Consider the following 17,403-nt stretch of genomic DNA (forward strand, 5'->3'; position numbering starts at 1 on the left):
AAGGTTCCTTGGAGGCCTGCATGGGATGGTGCAAAGCCTCAACCAAGTGGAGAAGAGAGCTTAGGACAAGTGGCTTGTTTTCATTGATCTCCACACAACTCAGCTGGACAGGGTTTTAGACATCACCAAGATGAAAGAGTTTCAAGCTTTCCGAAGGAGGGGCCTCAGGGCCCACCTCTCCCAGCTCTCCTTCTCATCCAGCAGAGCTACTTGGATGCACAGGAATCCACCTGAGACTGCATCAACTGCCAAGAAAGGTCACCCCAACTACAACCTGATCTTTGAGGGTGAGATAGAGAATACTACAAATGATGGCTGGGCACGGTGGCTCATGCCTGTAATCCTAGCACTTTGGGAGGCAGAGGCAAGAGGAATGCTTGATCCCAGGAGTTTAAGACCAGCCTGAGCAATATGACAAGACTTTGTCTCTACAAAAAAATTTAAAAATTAGCTGGGTGTGGTGGTGCATGCCTATAGTCCCAGCTACTCAGGAGGTTGAAGCAGGATGATCACTTGAGCCCAGGAGGTTCAGTCTGCAGTGAGCCATGTTCACACCACTGCACTCCAGCCTGGATGACAGAGTGAGACCCTGTCTCAAAAAAAAAATCCCACAAATGACATTTAATATGTTATTTTACAGATCAACATTAAGTTTTTGGCTCTGGCCTGGATAACAGTAAATTTCTCCACGTTATTGGTGCCTATGTATGTCTTTGTTTAACAAAATATGGTACAATTTGTATTTAATAAAACCATTGTCACAATACATGTGGTTACTATTCAGCCAGTACAAAGAATGAGACCATACTGGCATGGAGAAAGCTCTAAATAAAACTTCTTAGTGAAAAATATGTATCTTACAACTCTATGAAAAGAAAAATCTGTGGGTATATATGTTTGTAAATGCAAAAAGAAAGGCATAGGAGATGCACATCAAATACTGACCAGTGCTCAACTCTGAGGATAGGTGTGGGTATGAGGGTGAGGTTGGAAAACAAGAACTTTTTTTGTGTGTGTGTGAGACAGGATCTTGCTCTGTCACCCAGGCTGGAGTGCAGTGGCATGAACACAACTCACTGCAGCCTCAACCTCCTAGGCTCAAGTGACCCTCCAGCCTCAGCTTCTTGGGTAGCTGGGACCACAGGTGCAAGCCACCATGCCTAGCTAATTAAAAAAATTTTTTGTAGAGATGGGGTCTCACCATGTTGCCCAGTCTGATGTCAAACTTCTGGCTCAAGCAATCCTCCTGCCTTAGCCTCCCAAAGTGCTAAGACTACAGGCGTGAGCCATAGGCCAGCTGGGACTTTTATTTATCACTCAAATTACTTATTTGTTGACTGGAATTTTTACAATAAGCCTGAATCATGTTTATTTTTAAAACAATTTTTAAATATTTAATTTAATATTCAATTATTAATTTAATATTTTTAAAATGAAAAGAGGTCTTGGTGGGAAAAGCTTGAACCCCACCAATCTGGTCCAACCCTTTTGACCAGTAGATGAGAAACTGGAAGGTCTGTGGGGTCAAGCATGCTCAGGGTCAGGCAGCTATTTTAACCCAATACAGACCTCCCAGTGCTACAATACCTGTCAAGGAGCCTAAAAGCAGTAACCTTAAACTTCTAGTACACACTCCCCTCTCCCCTGGCCCTTTCCTCCCTTACAGAAAAAGCCCTGCACATCCCGGCCTGGTGTTCCAGTCTGCCCTTACTAGCCCCAAAGTACCTTTACAACCTTGTCTAGATCCAGCCCCAGAAGGATCCAATTCTAGTACTGCCATTACTCAGAGTCTGCTCTCGCTTATCCCCAAAGAGCATCCCCCTCAGACTTGCTTCCTCATGGATACCACTCCTATCACAGTCCACCTTGGAGGAAGGCTATTTACTTGCTGATAGGACTTATCTTCCCAAGAGAACTGCAACCTCCTTGAGGGCAGGCGTCCACACTGGATTCGTCTTGATTGCCCTCAGAGTGCACAACACAATGCCCTGCACACAGTACATTGGAATAAAAGGTTTAAGGAAGTGAATATATTACTTTGGAATAGCTCTTTAAAAATCAGCTGGGCGCAGTGCCTCACTCCTGTAATCCCAACGCTTTGGGAGGCTGAAGTAGGAGGATTGCTTGAGCCCAGGAGTTGGAGACCAGCCTGAGTAACACAGCGAGACCCTGAAGAAAATAAAGACAGAAAGACGAAAGAAAGAGAGACAGAGAGGGGAAGGAAGCAAGGAAGGAAGGGAGGGGGGGAGGGATCACTTCCTCTTTGAGTTTTTTTTTTTATCCCCTCCCCCTCGAGTTTCTAATGACATACCCATGTCATTATTATAGCTCAGGATACATTGTAATCTAACACAGCCACAGCCTCAAACTTGGATGCACATATGAATCACCCAGGAGAGCTTGTTAAAACGCAGATTCTAATTCTTAATTGCATTTCCTTTTTTTTTTTTCCGCTTAATTGCATTTCTAACCGGCTCCCTAATGATGCCTACACTGCTGGTGGGTGGACCACATTTTGAGCAGCAAAGTCCAGAGAAAGTTGTGACTATACTCCTTCTGGGAGGGAGAGGTGGGTCCTCTACCTCCCTCAGTGTCTTGTACTCAGTAGGTGCTTGATAAATGCACGTGGACTTAAATGGGCTTGCCCTGTTATGGAGCTCTTCTGTCCCTAGCCAACTCTGCATGTTTGCCTGTTTCTAACTAGGTCACAGGTTCACTGAGGTTTTATTTCCCTGAGAGCCCCCTGACCCAAAGAGCCCAAAGGACCAGGCACATATTAAGTCAACCAAGCACTGTCCAACAGAAATATAATGTAAGCCACAAATGTGAACCACATGTGTAATTTAAAAATTTCTAGTAAGATTTTTTTAGTCACACTGAAAAAGGTAAAAGGTGAAATTAATTTAATAACATGTTTTATTTAACCCAATATATCCAAAATATACCATTTGAACATGTAATCAACATAAAAAGTTACTGCTCTTTTATATTCTTTGTTTTGTACTAAGTCTTTGAAACCTTGTGTATGCTTTATACTTACAGCACATCTCAATGTGGACTAGCCATACTCCAAGTGCTCAAGGGGCCACGTGTAGCCAGTGGCTACTGTAAGTGCAAGGGCAGCTTGTAAGAGAGACTTGTTGCTCAGGTGACCAAATGACTCAGGGAGGACTGGACAGATGGGAGGTAAGACAGATGAGGAGAGGAGCTCTCAGGCTTGAAGGCTGATGACTTACCGAGAGCCTCCCATGGTTAAGGATACTGCTCAGATAATTTTTGGCTTCGCTCATCTTCGGCTCATTCTTCTCCAGCAAAGGGATGGAGTCTTTTATTTTGGTGTGGTTCTCCTTCAAACACTGCTCCAAGAGGGCCTCAGCCAGCAGCAATTTCCCAAAGTCATCTGAAAAGCAAAGTAGGGGTCAGAGCAGCAAACCCTGAACAAGGTGGATAATGGAGGGAGTTGCACACTCCTGGACCCACCTAACCATCTATACCTAGTACATGAATGGCTCAGGTCTGAGAAAATAAAGGCACATTTTCCATAAATTTCAACAGCCTTTAAAGAAAAGACACAGGTATTCTACTATGGTCACAATACAAACTGCCCCTTTGGATTTATTTTCTGCTGTAGTTTAATGGTTGGAAAGACAGAGTTCCCAGGACTTGGGGACAAATTCCCAGAATTTCAGAATTTAAAATAAGGGACAAAGTCATACATATGCTGTGCTGTGGATAATAAGTTCTTAAACCAAGAAGAATTCTCCCCAAATGACTGAAGAGAAAAAGTACATGAAGTGGCTTAATAATGTACTTTCACATGCTCCTAATTTCTATATAACCATAATTGGTTTTCTCCATTTTTTAGTGTTTTTGTTTGTTTGTTTGTTTTAAACAGAGTCTCACTCTGCCACCCAAGCTGGAGTGCATTGGCATGATCATGGCACACCCAGGCTCAAGTGACCCTCCTGACTCAGCCTCCCAAAGTGCTGGGATTACAGGCGTCAGCCACCGTACCATCCAGTTTTTAAGGTAATTTGACATGACTCAGGATAACTTAGCAGCCATGGTAGAGTTAGGTGGGAAGCAGATCTACTTGTTGCCAAGGCAAATCCTCAAACATGTTGAATACCTGCATTTTCTGGAGTTCTCTCACATATAGGGTATACCCGCAAATGAGGGTAGCTCATTTGCATCCCTCACCACCTGGTAGGTGGTTTTATACTGCTTGGTTTAGTGAGCGCAGGGGCTCGCACCTGTAATCCCAGCACTTTGGGAGCCCAAGGCAGGCAGATCACTTGAGGTCAGGAGTTTGAGACCAGCCTGGCCAACATGGCAAAACCCTGTCTCCACTAAAAACGCAAAAATTAGCCAGGCATGATGATGGGCACCTGTAATCCCAGCTACTCGGGAGGCTGAGGCAGAACTGCTTGAATTCGGGAGACGGAGGTTGCAGTGAGCCGAGATCGCACCACTGCACTCCAGCCTGGGCAACAAAGTGAGACTCTGTCTCAAAAAATAAAAATAATATACTGCTTGGTTTATTTGCTGCCTCCCTTTACCACACTGAAAACTCGTCTTGTGACCACTAGATTCCTGCTACCTACAGCAGAGGTGGCTCAAGCATGGGAGCTGGGTGTTCAGTGTGCAGGGTCTGAGGTCAAGATGGTTTCACCATGGCTCTTGGGTGGCTGTGCTCATTGCCCCGCCCAGCAACTGGGGTGAGGAGCAGGCCCACCATTCAATATAAGCACCGAGTAAATACCTGTTGAGTGAATCGGATCCTCTCAACTATCCCACAGGGAAGCCATCAGGATCAGGATCGAGAGTTAAGTGCCAATCCAAAAACATCCCTAGGAATGCCTGCTTGGTGCCATCTTTTTCAAAGTGCTCTTTTTGCTACCAGTACAGTGTTCTCAGATCTACAGGGCTGCCATTCCCTCCTCACTCTCAGGATACCACAGTTTGATAACATCTCATAGCCACTGGTCCAAAACTGTATGCCTTAGCTGGGCACAGTGGTGCAAGCCTGTAGTCCCAGCTTCTTGGGAAGCTGAGGTGGGAGAATTGCTTGAGCCCAGGAGTTCAAGACCAGCCTGGGCAACATGGGGAGACCCTGTCTTTAAAAAACACAAAAAACTTCATGCCTCTGAAGAAGAATCTCTCACCATAAGGGAGATTTCCCACAGAGAACGGTTCTAAAGCCCAGAATCCCAAGAACACCATCGCAGGGGAGTTTCGTTCTGAAGGCACCTGTTACGGGATCCTTTGCTACATACCTCATGACTTTTAAAATTAACATTTTAAGGAAATGGTCAAAAAAGTACCTGGTTCAAACTATCATTCATTGCTGGCAGACTATAAGTTGGTAGAACCTCTAGGGTAATTTGGCAACACACATCAAAATTATTTTTGCACATCCCCATAGACCCAGTTAGTCAGAGCCACATTCCAGAGCTGTGGGCCTTGGGGAAAGTTGCTGCCTGCTTCTAACCTGCTTTGCCTCTGTAAAGCCAGGGGTGGGGTTTGAAGTCAGAGCCTAAAGAGGGAAACGCACCCCTCAGGACGTTGGCCCCGCCCCCCCAGCTGGTCCCCACCTCGTTGCCCCCTTTCCTCTGTGCACTGGCAGGACTCGCGCCCTTGGGCCACCGTGCCACCAGACACAGCACCATCAGTGGCCATCCTGTGCACTCTGCCATCCACCTGCCCGGACCAGAGCTCCTCGCTTGGTTGAGCTGTTTGGTTGGATACTTTCATGCCAAGAGAAACCAGCTTCCTCCCCAGAGCATGCCCCTTTGGACCCAGGCAGCTCCAAGTGCAGCCGGCCATGGCCTGGTGCGGGTCTCTCAACGCTTGTGATCCAATACCAAGGAGATGAGTGCAGAAACTTAAGAGTACACCTTTAGAAATTTGACAGAGTAATTTTAAATCTGTTGAAATCTAACACTAAAAAATTGGGAGGTAGTACTTTGTGTATTTTTCTAGTAATTGATTTTTATTGTACTTTATGAAAGTATCAGAGATAACAGATTGGGAATTTATTTTGAGACAGGGTCTCTGTCACCCAGGCTGAAGTGCAGTGGCACGATCTCGGCTCACTGCAACCTCCACCTCCTGGGTTTAAAGGATTCTCCTGCCTCAGCCTACTGAGTAGCTGGGACTACAGGCACACGCCACCACACCCAGCTAATTTTTTGTATTTTTGATAGAGACGGGGTTTTACCATGTTGGCCAGGCTGGTCTCGAACTCCTGGGATCAAGTGATCTGCCCACCTTGGCCTCCCAAAATGCTGGGATTACAGATGTGAACCACTGTGCCTGGCCAGATTGGGAATTTAAAGAAAACAAAATTGATCCTTCACCACATATCTCTAAACCATAAGAGTGACTGGCTACGAAAGAGGCACTAATATTTGTTGAAGGCTTAGTATGGGCCAGATGCTTTTTTATATAGCATCATTTCATCTCTACAGCCCTGAAAGGTAGGTATTATCACCATTTTATAGATGATAATAAAGATAGGAAACATTGTTAGGGTCACAGCCAGTAACAATAATAAAACATAACAGAGCTAAAAAATACCGTCTCTCCTGCATCCCATGCACAGCAGAGCTGCTGGTAATTTCAAAATAAACAACAGTCTTAACAACTTAAAAGAGTACGTTAAAAGCTAGTTGTAAATACAAGGACAGGGATAAGAACTCTCCTTACCTTCATATACCTGTGACTTTCAGACTATTTTGTTGATTGACACTTCAGGTCCTTCTCAGAAGGCTTTCCGCCTGCCCCTTTCAGCCCCCAACTCAATCTACTTGTTGTTTGTTTACCAGACACTCAGTAGGCAGCAGACATTCACTTTCTTTTCCTCCTTTGCTCAACTCTCCTCTCCCTGCCCTACCTCTCTCTTGCCTTCCTCTTTTCTTTCCAACTATTCTCAACTGTCCAGTCTATGGAACTGAAGGATGTTTCGGAATTAGAAGTTCTAGACTTTTAGTTGTTGAATAGGAATTCAAGCCTGGTGTGGTGGCTTATGCTTATAATCCCAGCACTTTGGGAGGCCGAGGTGGTAGGATTGATTGAGACCAGGAGTTAGAGACCAGCCTGGTCAACATAGTGAGACTCTGTCGCTACACACAAAAAAAGTTAGCTGAGGTTAGAGGTACATGCCTAGAGTCCCAGCTGCTTGGAAGGCTGAGGTGGGAGGATGGCTTGAGCCCAAGAGTTCAATGCTGTAGGGAGCCATGACTGTGCCACTGCACTCCAGCCTAGGCAATAGGGCAATACCTCATCTCTAGAAAATTAAAAAAAAAAAAAAAAAGAATTCAGGTGGATAAAGGCTTCTCTGTCCTTCCAAAGGGAAAACAAGTTGCTTTTTATCATCCTGTTGTTCGAAACCTACTCCCTATCCCAGTTCTGGTGAGGTGCTGCAGCTTCTCTCTACCCAGGGGCATTTAAGAAGACCTTCCCATCAGACCGATAGTGAATCTGACTCTGGGTGCTGATTATGCAGCCCTGCTCAGCACCTTGCCCTCAACAAAGCCCCAAAGCCCCACTTACTGGCCACCCAGTCTCCCAACCCCATCGTGTGTGGAAGGCCTCGGTGCCCACCTTCCTTACAGCCCCTTCAGCTCACATCCCCTCCAGGCCTCTCCAAGAGTGCCAGGTCACAGGGATACCCTTCAAGACCCCATGTCTGGATGACAGTGATCCCCTCTCCACAACCCACCCATTCACAGTCAGGAAACGTTGGTCTAGCCAGCCAGGCCAGGGTTCAGACCAGGCCCTTCCCCGCGGGGCAAACAGGCACAGTGGTTTCTGCAGCTGCTCACCTCCCCGGACTATAGAGGGCTGGGACCTGCCAACCACAGCCAGGAGGAAAAGGCTGAAACCAGCAAAAGACCATCTGCCTCAAAGAAACCCCTTCTAACTGAAACTGAAGAAATGTTCAAAACAATCTCCAGTCTTAAAAAGAAGAAGAAAAAAAGCAGGGCGGCAGGGAGGGTGACTACAGATTAAGAGAAACTCAAAGACTGAGCACGGTGGCTCACACCTATAATTCCAGCACTTTGGGAGATCAAGGCATGAAGATTGCTTCAGTCTAGGAGTTCAAAATCAGCCTGGACCACATAGTGAAATCCTATCTCTACAAAAAATAAAAAAATTAACTGGGCAGCTGGCCACGGTGGCTCACGCCTGTAATCCCAGCACTTTGGGAGGCCGAGGCGGGTGGATCATGAGGTCAACAGATAGAGACCATCCTGGCCAACATGGTGAAACCTCGTCTCTACCAAAAATACAAAAATTAGCTGGGTGTGGTGGCGCACACCTGTAGTCCCAGCTACTTGGGAGGCTGAGGCAGGAGAATCACTTGAACCCAGGAGGCAGAGGTTGCAATGAGCCGAGATCGCACCACTGCACTCCAGCCTGGCGACAGTGAGACTCCATCTAAAAAAAAAAATTAACTGGGTGTAGTGGCATACACACCCGTGATCCCAGCCATTTGGGAGGCTGAGGCAGGAGGATCACTTGAGCCCAGACTGAAATGAGCTATGAGAGTAAGACCTTGTCTCTAAGAATAAAAAAAAATTAAAAACAAAGTCTCAAGATGAGTAGAAAACAGGTATGTAATAAAGCAAGCACAGTAAAAGGTTAATAGGTACACAGGTGTTCACTGCAAATTTTTTCGACTTTTACTGTATGTTTGAAATTTTCATAACAAAATGTTGGGTGGGGTACAGAGACCTAACCTAACAATCAAGTGCAGTATGTGGCCTAATTTGGATACTGACTCTAATAAACTAATTGTAAAATGTAATTGTTAGATTTTTGTAAGGTGTAATAATGGTACAGTGGCTATATTTTTAAAGAGTTCTTATTGCTGGGTGTGGTGGCTCATGCCTGAAATCTCAACACTTTGGGAGGCCAAGGTAGGAGAATAGCTTAAGCCCAGGAGTTCGAGACCAACCTAGGCAACATAGCAAGACTCCATCTCTACAAAAAAATTTGAAAATTAGCTGGGTTTGCTGACGTGTGCCTGAGGTATGTTGCCTGGGCTGGTCTCGAACTCCTGTCCTCAAGTGATCCTCCCGTCTTGGCCTCCCAAACAGCTGGGACTACAGGTGTGTGTCACCATGCCTAGCTAATATTTTTTGGGGTGGGGTGGGGGGTAGAGATGGGATCTCACTTTGTTGCCCAGTCTGCCCTTCCTTCTAGTCAGGAGGCTGAGGTGGAAGGTTCCCTTGAGCTCAGGAGTTTGAGTGTGTAGTAAGCTATAATTATACCACTGAATTCCAGTCTGGGTGAAAGAGCAAGCTCTTGTCTCACAGAAAAAAAAAAAAAAAAAAAAAACCCCAAAAACCAGAGTTCTTATTTAATAAATACATACTGAAAAATTGAAATGTGGAGGAGAAATGGGTTGAGTATAGCTCAGACAAGACTTCGTGAGTTCGTATCACTGAAGTTGGTTGATGGATACAAGGGACTCATTCTTTCATGTTCTTTAATGTTTTGAAAATTCTTCGTAATAAAGTTGTTTTTTAACCACTTGGATGGGCTCTTTGTTTTTATATGAACAAACCCCAGCACAGCAAGCAGGACTCTGGGGTTCCCCTGCTCCATCCTGACCAAATCTAGACCGGATGTGAGTGAGAAGACAGTAGCAAGCACCTTACCCCTGGTTGGGTGGCGAGGAGCAACCTTAGACAGGAAAAGGGTACAGGGGCCTATTCTGCTGAAGCATCTCCTGATCTTTCATCCCCCCAGACCAGAAAGAGTCCCCACAGCTCATCTTCCCCTTCTGCCCCTCTGAATCTACCTCTGGGAGCTACTTTTCGTTTCTGTAGGAAATATCAGACACCGCTGGAACTCAAGGCCTCAGTAAAATGGGTTGCAACCCCCTGCCTCAGAACCTCTCCCAATTCTGTAACTGTGGAAGCTTCAGATCACTGACTTGTAAGAGTCAAACAGGCCAGGTGGGATGTTAAGAATCTCCCTTCAGGGCTGCAGGCGAGTCTGTATCAAACCCCAAAAAAGAACAAGCTCTCAATCCCTTGAGTGATCAAGGAACCCTGTAGAGAAAGGACCAAAACAGCAGTCAATCCAAACAATGCTCTACGCATGGGCTTTGGGAGGCACTTGTTTTTATTCCTCGTGTTTCTGTGCGTGCATATGCATGTATGACTATGTGTCCCAGTGTGAGTGCATGCTCTGTGATAGAGTATCTGGATTTAACTGGGAGAAAAACCATTCACAGACCCCAAAACTGGCAGGAGAGACACTGCTGACCCTCCACCTCCTTCCTTATACTGGCCAGTTCCCACAGTGAAGCCAGCCCAGGCTCCGTGTCCCCAACTCTGACACTAGGAGACTTGGTGGCAGAGACTCAGGCTTGAGTACAGGCTTTAACCACATACACATTATATGACCTCTCTTGGCCTTGGTGTCCCTATGTCTAAAATGGGGACAATAACTCCTGCCCTCCTAATAGGGTTGTTTACAAAAATTTAAAAAATAGAGAAAGCGGCCAGACGCAGTGGCTCATGCCTGTAATTCCAGCACTTTGGGAGGCCCAGGTGGGCGGAATGCTTCAGCCCAGTTCGAGATCAGCCTGGGCAACATGGCGAAACCCCGTCTCTACTAAAACTGCAAAAATTAGCCGGGCATGGTAGCCAGCACCTGTAGTCCCAGCTACTTGGGAGGCTGAGGTGGAAGGATCGCTTGAGCCCAGGAAGCTGAGGCTGCAGTGAGCTGAGATCGCACTACTACACTCCAGCCTGGGTAACAGGGAGAGACCCTGTCTCAAAAAAAACAAAAACAAAAACAAAAACAAAAAAACAACCAAAAAACCCCCACAAACAATTGCCCTCCGATCACTTTCTTGCCTCCCCATTCACTGTGGGAGCTCTTCAAGGGCAAGGATTTTGTGCTGTACATCTTTGAGAGGTAATAGTGCAAGTGATTTAAAGGATGTACTCAGAAACCTGGGCACAAATCCTGGTTCCACAACTTATTGGCTAGCTGATCAAGTTATTTAGTTGCTCTGTGCCTCAGTTTCCTTATCTGTAAAGTGGGACAAACAAGAGTACCTGCTTCACGGGGTTGATTAAAGTGCTCAGGACAGTGTCTGGCACACAGGAAGCACGAAATAAGTGTTAACTATTACTATTACTATCACGATCTGTCCCTCTCAGAGCCTTCCACAGGCTGGGCAGTCTTTAATAATTCTTTATATCTGTATTCATTTATTCCTTGCCTCCTTCCACAAAGCCTCCTAAGTGATTGTGCCCACAGAGAGGACTCAGGGAGAGTAAGCTGAAGGCCCCAGGAACAGGATTTGAGGTTAGAGACTGGGGCGGGGTGTTCCCCGCTGCCACATCAGGGTGCTTTCCCGCCCCAGCACAAGAGCCCGGCCCAGCCAAACCAGCCCTACTGCTAAAGCCACCGACTGCCAGAGCTGGATGTGTCCCGAGATCGCCACAGATGAGGAAACTGAGGCTGGCCAAGCCTCTTTCCCGTTTCTCCACCACCCCACCCTGGAGCTCGTCAAACCCTCGCCCATCTGCTGCGGACGGAGCTCCGTTTTCAACTTTACTTGCGAGAACTATGGACAACGACGAGACAGACACACTTCACCTGATGGAGTTTAGGGACACCCCACCCTCGGACCGCGGTGGGGGGCAGAGTCCAGCCAATGCACTGATCTCATGATGTGCAGATACCACCATTTCACGGTAGACGGAATTAGCCACATTATCCTAAAGGACAGAGAGCAAAAGCCGTTCCTCTTCCCTCCAAGCCCCCAAACTACATGTGATTTTTCTCTCGCGGCAGAAGGACCTTCCTAACTACCCTGGCTGCTTTTAAGACCAGCACAGTGGGCTGGTAGGCGCCCGTTGCCGGCCGAGGACGGTCTGGGCGCGCTTCCTGGAGGAGGCGGTGCGTTTCGCGCGCTCGCTGCGGGCGAGCCAGCCTCTTCCCTTACTCACCGGTGTCCGGAAAGGTGAACGCTGCGCTCGGGGTGCCTCGCCTGCTACCTCCGCCGCCGGGCATGCTCAGCGTCTGCAGCTGCCGGACCAGCTCCGGCATGCGGTCCCAGTGACCCTCGGCGCGGCAGCGCTCTAGCTCGCTCTCCACCTTCAGGTGGGAGCCGTGCGCGCCCTTCGCAGCCATCTTCTCGCGGGCGCTGTCATGGAAGGTGCGGCCAAGAAGTGGAGACCCGGCCGGGGGCGGCGTCCCGGCTGGGGCGCACTCGCGGGCGGGGTCGACGGGGGCGCAGACGGCAGCCGGGGCCCGGGCGGCAGCGGGGGCCCGGGCGGCGGAGGGCGGGCAGCAGCAGCAGCAGCACCCAGCGCACCGCCCGGCACCTCCGGGCTGCGGCTCCGGCTGAGCGGCCCGGACGCGTACAGGAGCAACCTCCGCCTCTGCTGTAGCAGCTCCTGGCGCTGCCGCCGCCGCCGCCGCTGCAGCTGCTGCCACAGCCTCCGCCCCGGGCCCCGGCGCCGCCAGCTGCGGACCCGCCCCTGGCCGCGGCTCCACCTCCGCGGGGGCGTGGCGAGGCCTCGGCGAGCCCGGTTCGCTGGCTGCCAGCGCGGCCACAGCAGCCAGGCGCGCGACGGGCGCTCGCGGCCCCCCGGGTACCCGCCCCCCGCCGCTGCTACCGCCGCCGCCGCGGAGTCCGAGCTCACTTTAATCCCGCGCGGAGCCCGGGCGCCCAGGGGCGCCTCGCTTCCCGCCCCCTCCCCATCCCATCGGGGCTCTTGGCCTGGGAGACCACCGCCCGACGACCTGGCTTTGTGTGGTGGCCCCGTCACCGCTGCTGCCCCTGACACGTCACAAAAATGAGGAGAGGCCGGCCGACGGGCCCCAACCACGACGACGAGCCTCCCGGGAGCTGGCCTGCCGCTGTCCGCCCGGCCCTGTTGCGATGGGGGCCAGGCATGCTCGCGAGGACCACAGGCCCGTTCCCAGGCCCGCGACTCTCTGGATGCCCCTCCGCTGGGAGCATTTGTATTTTCTTATTTTAGCGGAGTTCCTCTTTCCAACTTGACTTCCCTAACCCGTTGACCTGTCCTCTGTGGAATCTCTGTTGCCCTGGATTTCTTAAAGGCTTTAGGCAGTTTCACCAACTTGGTATTTATTTATTTCTTCATCCTGGTCTAAGACTGTGATCAAAGCTCTATGGAGCGCTTAGCAGGGTTTAGCCCAGGGCTGTGGGGTGCCCAGAAGTTCACAGGACTACGGGGCGTGGCCTAGCGGGGGCAGCCGAGGTCCACCCTTGGGGGAGACCTGTTACAGGGGCCCGGCCCTCCACTGCCTCCGCAGCTGCCTCCGCAGCTCACAGACCGGTGCTGGAGAAGCCACAGCAAGACCCGAAACCAAAAACCACCTGCATTTAAGTGACATATTGTATGGTCCAGACTGAAGACCCAAAACACAGCAGGGTCAGGGCAAACTTTTGAGCAGACTCCTAAGAGTTAGAAGGTGCTCGACGTCCTCCCTCTGGAGTCTTCACCACTGCCCTGTTTTTGGACAACTGTAACTGAGGGAAGGTTTTTACGTCAAGCAGAACCCAGGCTCCTAGTGCATAGTCCCGTGTGGCCTTTCACATGAAGCCACACAGGGTGATTAGTTGAAGACAGTCTTCCTGTTCCCACCGACCCCCGACTCCCATGTGGAGGCCCTCCTCTCCGGGTTCTAAATGCAGCTCCAGTCCTTGTTTGGTGGGCAGGATTTCCTAACGGTGGGTGCTGCTCTGAGCACCTGGGCTGTTCTGAACCCCCAGAGGCCAGGAGGTAGATGAAGGGAAGCTGAGGCTGCTCTGGCAGTTGGAATTTAGAGACAGTTTACTCAAGCAGCCCGTAAACTCCTGGCTTACTCCAGTCAACTCCTCAAGCTGGCTTTTTGTTACCCTTTGGCTGCCTTTGATGGTCACCAGAACCGGATTTTACTTGGAGAGAGAGGTTGGATTAGGGTGACCCGAGAACACACTGTGATTTGCCCCACGCCTGGCATTCCTGGGAGTCAGCCCTGGGGCAGGGAGTGAACAGCAGGGTTGATAAGAGGGAGGCGACCTTGGCAGAAATAAGACCTCCTTTCCTGCCTCTTTTTCCTAGTCCTTTGCCAGCCCTGCCTCCAGGTTGTAGAGCACCTAGTGAACTAACTGTAGAGGGAATCACTGCTTGTTGCTGTGAGGGGGTCACCAATACTCATATATATGTGGGCATAAAGGAATGTGGGGAGGAACAGTCTTCATGGCTCACATGTGTAATGAGCTCTTCCTCAACACACGCCTGACCCCTTCACAGCTATTTTCCCGTAGGGACAAAACCCCAGCCCTCTGATGACCAACATTTCTCAGCGGTGTAAAAAAACTAGGAACAAGAACCCACTTCGGCCTCCCAAAGTGCTAGGATTACAGGCTTGAGCCACCGTGCCAGGCCAGTTTTATTCCTTCCTTAGTACCTTGTTTTAGAGGCTATTGTACAATTTTGGGTAGAAGTTTAGATGGGTCAGTCTGAACCTTGATGGGTTTAGCTCCTGTAGAATATCAGTCAAATTTTTCCTTTATTTTACTATTATTTTTAATTTATTATTTTGTTTGTAGAAACGGGATCTTGCTGTGTTGCCCAGGCTGGTCTTAAACTCCCAGCCTCAAGCGGTCCTCCCACCCTGGCCTCCCAAAGTGCTTTTTTTTTTTTTTTTTTTTTTGAGACAGAGTCTCGCTCTGTTGCCCAGGCTGGAATGCAGTGGCACGATCTCGGCTCACCACAACCTCCGCCTCCCAGGTTCAAGCAATTCTCCTGCCTTAGCCTCCCGAGTAGCTGGGACTACAGGCGTGCACCACCATGCTCAGCTAATTTTTGTATTTTTAGTAGAGACGGGGTTTCACTATGTTGGCCAGGCTGGTCTCAAATTCCTGACCTCATGATCTGCCTGCCTTGGCCTCCCAAAGTGCTGGGATTACAGGCGTGAGCCACCCCGCCCAGCCTCCAAAGTGCTTTGATTGCAGGTATGAACCACCCACCACACAGGGCCCATAGAATTTTTTGACTGTAAGAGAACTTCAACTTAATGCTTGATTTACACACTAAAGGACTAATAAATCAATATCCAAATTAGCTATGACCTTATTATGGACAGGAAGGGCCTCAGGGACTAGAAGGAAAAAACCTTCAGGAGAGCATGTCGTGTGGCAACTGCATTCACGCAATGAATCCCTCGATATTAAGTTATTAAAGTATAGTGTCACAAAGTAGAAGAGAATGCCCCCTCGGTTGAAGGTCTGAGGCACGGGTTTAGGCTGTGGCATAGGGAAGTTGTGTTGAGGATTATTAGATAGGCGTATGACCCAAGAAGTTTACTGATATTAAGGAAAAAAAGGTATAATAGTGATCAAGTTTAAGATTGATATTTTGTTCCTATATCCATCAAGTTTGTAAGGCTGTCCTTTACGTTTTAGAGAAATGTTTCCTTGTGGGTTTAAAGGCTGAATGAGAAATTGAACACCTTCATTGGTGACTTGATTTTTTCTTTTTATTTAGTTTCTTAATTCTAGGGCTCTTTCAAAATGTTCAAGGAGGTTTTGGAGATCTGGCCATGGGGCTGTTTCCCATTCTAGTTTTTGTTTGCATAATAAATCCATTTCTGGTTTAAGGCCCTTCACAAAAAGAGAAAAGAGTCCCATCACATCTGCTTCAAGATCTACTCTAGAATTCTGCCACTAGATAGTAAAGGACCTAGCCCTGAAGTCTCCATCAGACTTTTCTCTTTTACATATATATACATAGTATTTTTCTTCAGTCCATGACCTGCTGAACAGACTTCTCTCTTGACAAAGAACTAATTACAGCACATTTTGCTTTCACAGGGAAGACTGCCAATAGCCTCCAAAAGACCTTGACTAACATTCACAGCTTCCCCAAACCACTTCAGCTTCCTATGCAATCCATGGTCTTTGAAATCACCGCTGGGCCAGGCATGGCGGCTCGTGCCTATAATCCTAACAGTTTGGGAGAAGGAGGCGGGAGACTCACTTGAGTCCAGGAGTTCAAGACCAGCCTGGACAATCTAGTGAGACCCTGTCTCTACAAAATAAATAAAAAATAATCATTGGGGGGTTTTCCATTCTGACTTTTTCATCCAATGTTTTGCATCTGAGGCCCCTACTGGCATATAAATGAATTGCTATAAATCTGGCTACTCTGGATGATATATTCCTAAAACAATTCGAAGTCCCATTTAGGCCTTGCAGAGTGTTTTACGACGGCTTTCAGCTAAAAATGAAAACAGGGCTTAAAATCCACCATATATATTTTTTTTCTATTCTGAAGTTAAGTGAGCTTTGGGGTATCTAGCCAGCCAGGAGGAAAGGGGAGTGGACCCGAGGAAGAGAAAAGGGCAGAGGGAGATGGAGGGGCGTAAGGGTAGGGGAAAAGAAATAGGTTTCAGCTGTGATATTGGGGCAGGGGAGGTCTAAAAGATAGTTTTAAGTAGTTCAGCTTTTTATTTTGCTTTGGCCAAGAAATCTGTTAAGGAAGTAATTTTGGGGGCTGGGCGTGGTGGCTCACTCCTATAATCCCAGCACTTTGGGAGGCCAAGGTGGGCAGATCACTTGAGCTCAGGAGTTCAAGACCAGCCTGGGCAATATGGCAAAACCCCATCTCTACAAAAAATACAAAAATTAGCCTGGCATGGTGCGCTGGTGCCTGTGGTCCCAGCTACTTGAGGGGCTGAGGTGGGATGATCGCTTGAGCCCAGGAGGCAGAGGTTGCAGTGAGCTGAGATTGTGCCACTGCCCTCCAGCCTGGGTGACAGAGAGCCTATCTCAGAAAAAAAAAAAAAAAAGAATTTTGGAATCCTGTTTCTTTTGTATGCTTGCTCATGCTAATGAAAAAAACGAAGACCGCTGGATGTTTGGAATTGTGTTCACTCTGCATTCTAAAGTGAATACTTTTGTTCATATCAGAAATTCCTCATAGTGGCTACCGTAATTCTAAATTATCTTTGGGTAAATGATGATGCTATCTAGAAAAGTAAGTTACACATTTGGGTGACAGCATAAATACATGCAAGAAGCAGAAGTCTGGCCTGAGGAAGCCATAGACAGGTTGATATTAAGACAGACCCATAAGAGTCTGCAAATGGTGAGCTGACAGTTGCTTGTGTATCCTGTGGCTCAGGACCCCCCAGCCTCATAGCTAGACCTTGTCCAACTGTAACCCTGATGAATTTACAGTTCCCAGCAGACAGAGGGTCCAGAGAGATTGTCCTGAATCAACTCTTAAAGACAAAATAAGACACGTGTGAGAAAAGTTCTCATAAAGTTTTGATCAGAGACAAAATTTGTCCCTGGGCCAGCTAAGGGACAGACTGAGACCTACACCTGTCCTCTTCACTAAAAACTTTCCT

General features: G+C 48.3%; 1 protein-coding gene across 6 annotated transcripts in view; it reads right to left on the minus strand.

Annotated features, from left to right (window-relative positions):
* The window catches only part of TTC7A (tetratricopeptide repeat domain 7A), a 158,374-nt gene that overhangs the window by 121,792 nt on the left and 19,179 nt on the right, over nucleotides 1-17,403 (minus strand). The window contains exons 1-2 of one of the 6 annotated variants that reach the window (XM_063649402.1): nucleotides 11,982-12,877; nucleotides 3,237-3,400 (exon numbers count right to left, since the gene is read on the minus strand). In XM_063649402.1, coding sequence (XP_063505472.1) covers nucleotides 3,237-3,400; nucleotides 11,982-12,165 — 348 coding nt within the window. In that variant the 5' untranslated portion in view covers nucleotides 12,166-12,877. Of the gene's footprint in view, nucleotides 1-3,236; nucleotides 3,401-11,981; nucleotides 12,878-17,403 lie in introns of those variants that run through there. The other 5 variants (XM_054472956.2, XM_063649400.1, XM_054472924.2 and 2 more) reach the window with 5 other exon arrangements.

This window comes from Pongo pygmaeus, chromosome 12, assembly GCF_028885625.2.
Source record: "Pongo pygmaeus isolate AG05252 chromosome 12, NHGRI_mPonPyg2-v2.0_pri, whole genome shotgun sequence".
Taxonomy (NCBI): domain Eukaryota; kingdom Metazoa; phylum Chordata; class Mammalia; order Primates; family Hominidae; genus Pongo; species Pongo pygmaeus.